General features: G+C 28.4%; 1 protein-coding gene across 1 annotated transcript; it reads right to left on the reverse strand.

Moving 5' to 3' along the window:
* Positions 1 to 248: 248 nt before the first annotated feature.
* EIN_447830 (hypothetical protein) lies at positions 249 to 713 on the reverse strand (the record flags this gene model as incomplete). The annotated part of the gene is made up of 1 exon (XM_004255805.1): positions 249 to 713. One exon carries the CDS (start codon positions 711 to 713, stop codon positions 249 to 251), a length of 465 nt encoding a protein of 154 aa, XP_004255853.1.
* Positions 714 to 3,456: the final 2,743 nt, after the last annotated feature.

Raw genomic sequence — 3,456 nt, forward strand, 5'->3', positions numbered from 1 at the left:
ACAAGAAGCTGAATACGTGTTGGGTGAAGCTCCAAAGAAAATCGAGTACTATGGAATTCGTCCACTGAGGTGTGTGCTGGGTTGAATGTGGAGAGATGTGATGAAGACAAGAAGCCGCTGACAGCTAAGAATCTACGAGTCGCACGACTTGGGAATGGAGAGGAAGAAGACGCATTGCAACGGATTTCTCAGTGGCTTGGCGCACAGGAGACGCACTGACTTCAATTGATTGGTATTTGTTTGTTTTCTTAAGAAATGATATTAAAACGTACGAAGTGGTCAATTAAGACAAAGACCGCATTGGAACCAATTTGGAAGAGAGAGTTCCACGCAATGACATTTGTGTTGTGTGTCGAGTTTGGGATGATTGCGGAAGACGCGGCTGCTACACTGCGAAGTGCGAATTTGTGAGGGAGTGAGGTGGTAAGAGGGGATGGCAGTGTTGCAAGTGACGCGTTGAAGAGAAAGTCTTGGATGAATGTTGTTGTTGTGAAGAGAAGTGTTGTGCCAAGTGGCGCAGAAACCCACCGCTCGATGGTCCGTTTGTTGGTGTCGAAGAGAGCGCCGATATAGCCATAGATGATACCACCAACCACACACGATGGGATGTTTGCAGTCGACACCACAAGAACATCGCCAGGAAGTCTGAGTGGATTGTGTGTTGTGTTGTATTTTGTGAACAAGTTGATGTGCAGCGACACACGAGATAGCATCGATTTTGAAGTTCTTATATTAATGCAATGTTGTTATAATCATGGTATAAAGTACTATACATTGTTATATTAATTATTGCTATAATAAATAACTATGGTGTTATTAAACAAGACATGGTCATATTAATACATAACTGTCTTTTGTCTCCACAAGTCAAAATGTAAACAATCAGCAATTGTTGTTTATTTGTGATATCATCAATTTTAAAATGAATTGTTGTTTTGTGCTTTGATTGATCTGTTTCATCGTTTAAATCAATTTGTTATTCAACGATCTAATGATTTACATAAAAAGAAATACACATTAATTATAAATATGTTGTTGTATTATGTAGAATTTAAGTTCAAAATAGATGTGAAGCATTTGTGGTCTAAGGGCAGAATTCCACCCTTCCAAGGTGGAGATCCGGGTTCGAGTCCCGGCAAATGCACTTTTTGTTTTTTTTGCTTGTGAAATAAACATAAAATTATTTTCATATTAAACTATGTCAAACAATAACATTAATATGAAGTTTTAACTATTTACCATTTTAGAATCACCAATTAAATGAGTTCTTATTTACATATTAAAGAGATGGAAATTATTAGATCGTCAAATTATTTATTGTTATTTCTTCAAAATTTAATTTCAAAAAAACAACAAAATAACACAAAAAACCAAAAAAGTTAATTGAAATTTCAAACAAAACAGAATAATATTATATAGTTCTTCAAACTTAAGAATATTAACAATAACACTTTTATTTTTTATTTTTTTGATTTCATTCAAAGAACAAAAAATAATGTGTTTTTTGTATAAATCATTTAAAAAATATGAAACAAATGATTTTGGTAAAATTTGATAACAAATAGAAATAATATTAAAGGGTTTCTTGAGGATAAGGTGTATCCTCAGGATCAAAGCTATCCTTATTAAAAAATATTTTTCTGAGGATACAAAAATCAAATCCATAAGGTTCAGTTCCCCATAAGGCCCACTCTCATAACTCAAGTTATAATTTACACTTCATATTTCTAGTCAAAGTTCGAATTTTAAATAATGGTAATAATTTGTCATAAATGCCAAAAAATTAAATACAATCAAAAAATCGCCACGAAAATTAGTAAACAAAAACAATAATTATATCTCGCGAACTTGAGACGGGAAATAACATAGTGTGTATTGAACTTGTTCATATTATGATTATAAACTTATTGATATTATTTCCGAATCCGTCTTTATAACATAATAATTGAAATTTAAGTTCAAATTGATAATTGTTTTTTTATCAAAATGAAAAATTGAAAAAGTCGAAAACACTGATTTTCTAAAAATGTGATTTAAAAATAACAAATTTATTAATAATTTTGTAATTTATGCAATTATTCAAATTTATTGTAATAACAAAGTTAATCAAATTGTGTATATTTTAATATGATTTTTTTCATTTTGATATTAACTTATGTTTTAAACAGATTTACAGTTCTGAGGATGGCAATTATTTTCTGAGGATGACAGAAATAGAAAGTTTACACTTTTACATCTGTCTGAAATGTATATTGAGTAAGTTACTATTTTTAAATATGGGAACACGTCATTTCACTTCTTAGATGTTTAAGTCTGTGTTGACAATGTCTGTTTGTGACACGACTTACCATCCTCAGAGATATGTATAGCACTGCCACTATTGATTTAAAATTCTATAAATAAAATTATCAAAGAATTTTTATAAAGTGGGTTTTGATAATTGATTATATCAATTAATCGACAAAAAACAACAAAAACGCCAAATAATATATAAAATTGATTATTAAATTGAACACATTTTCATTGAGAATTAATATTGTATTATAAAAAATAATATAAACATATATTTCTTGTGTATATATGTTTTGAAATATAAATAAAACCGTTTAAAACAAAAATGATTTTATTTTAAAATTTGTTTATTTATCAATCGTTGTTTTATCGATATCCAAAACCTCTCTTTTGAATTTGCGCAAATACATAAATTGTCATCGCATAGAATATACGTTATTAATACATTATTTGCTATCAATTTTTATTGTTTGAAATATCATGAATTGATTTATAATAAATTTTTTTTGTGAAAAAGATTAAAAATTGTTAGATTAATTTGTTTTGTGATTTTGATTAAAAAATTGACTTTTTTGATAATTTAAATGTCTGTCAAATGTTTTCATATAAACCAAGGTTAGTCTTGTGGTAAATCAAAAAATAGAAGTAGATTATTTTTTTGTAAAAATCAACTGAAAGAATCATCTTTCAAAAAATCCATAAATAGCATTTTTAAATAAAATCGTGTGTTTCAAAATATACCTTTTTGATCTTAGGCAAAAAAAATCTAAATTGAAAGAAATTATGTTTAAGATATTTACCATCCTCAGAAAAATTAACAATCCTCATGAATCCCTTAAGTATTATTTTTGAAAACTTATTGAAATATTATAAATGTATTATAACTTTATTAACAATAAAAACAATACATCTATGTTGTCTATTGAAAACAAATAACATTTTAATGTAATAATAACCATAAACATAAAAACAAACTTCCTAACACCATCGAAGACCACTCTTATCATATATGAAATAACATTTCTGGTAAACACAACGGAATGTCTGTTTGAGTTTTTGTGAATCGCTGTTTTTAGTAACAAAAAGAGAAAATGTCTGGTTAGCAACAGAGATAGCTGAAGCCTCTGCCATTGTTTTTGATTGGGTTTTGAAGTTGTAGGAAAT

The sequence above is a fragment of the Entamoeba invadens genome (assembly GCF_000330505.1).
Source record: "Entamoeba invadens IP1 unplaced genomic scaffold scaff_1105074725891, whole genome shotgun sequence".
NCBI classification, from domain to species: domain Eukaryota; phylum Evosea; order Mastigamoebida; family Endamoebidae; genus Entamoeba; species Entamoeba invadens.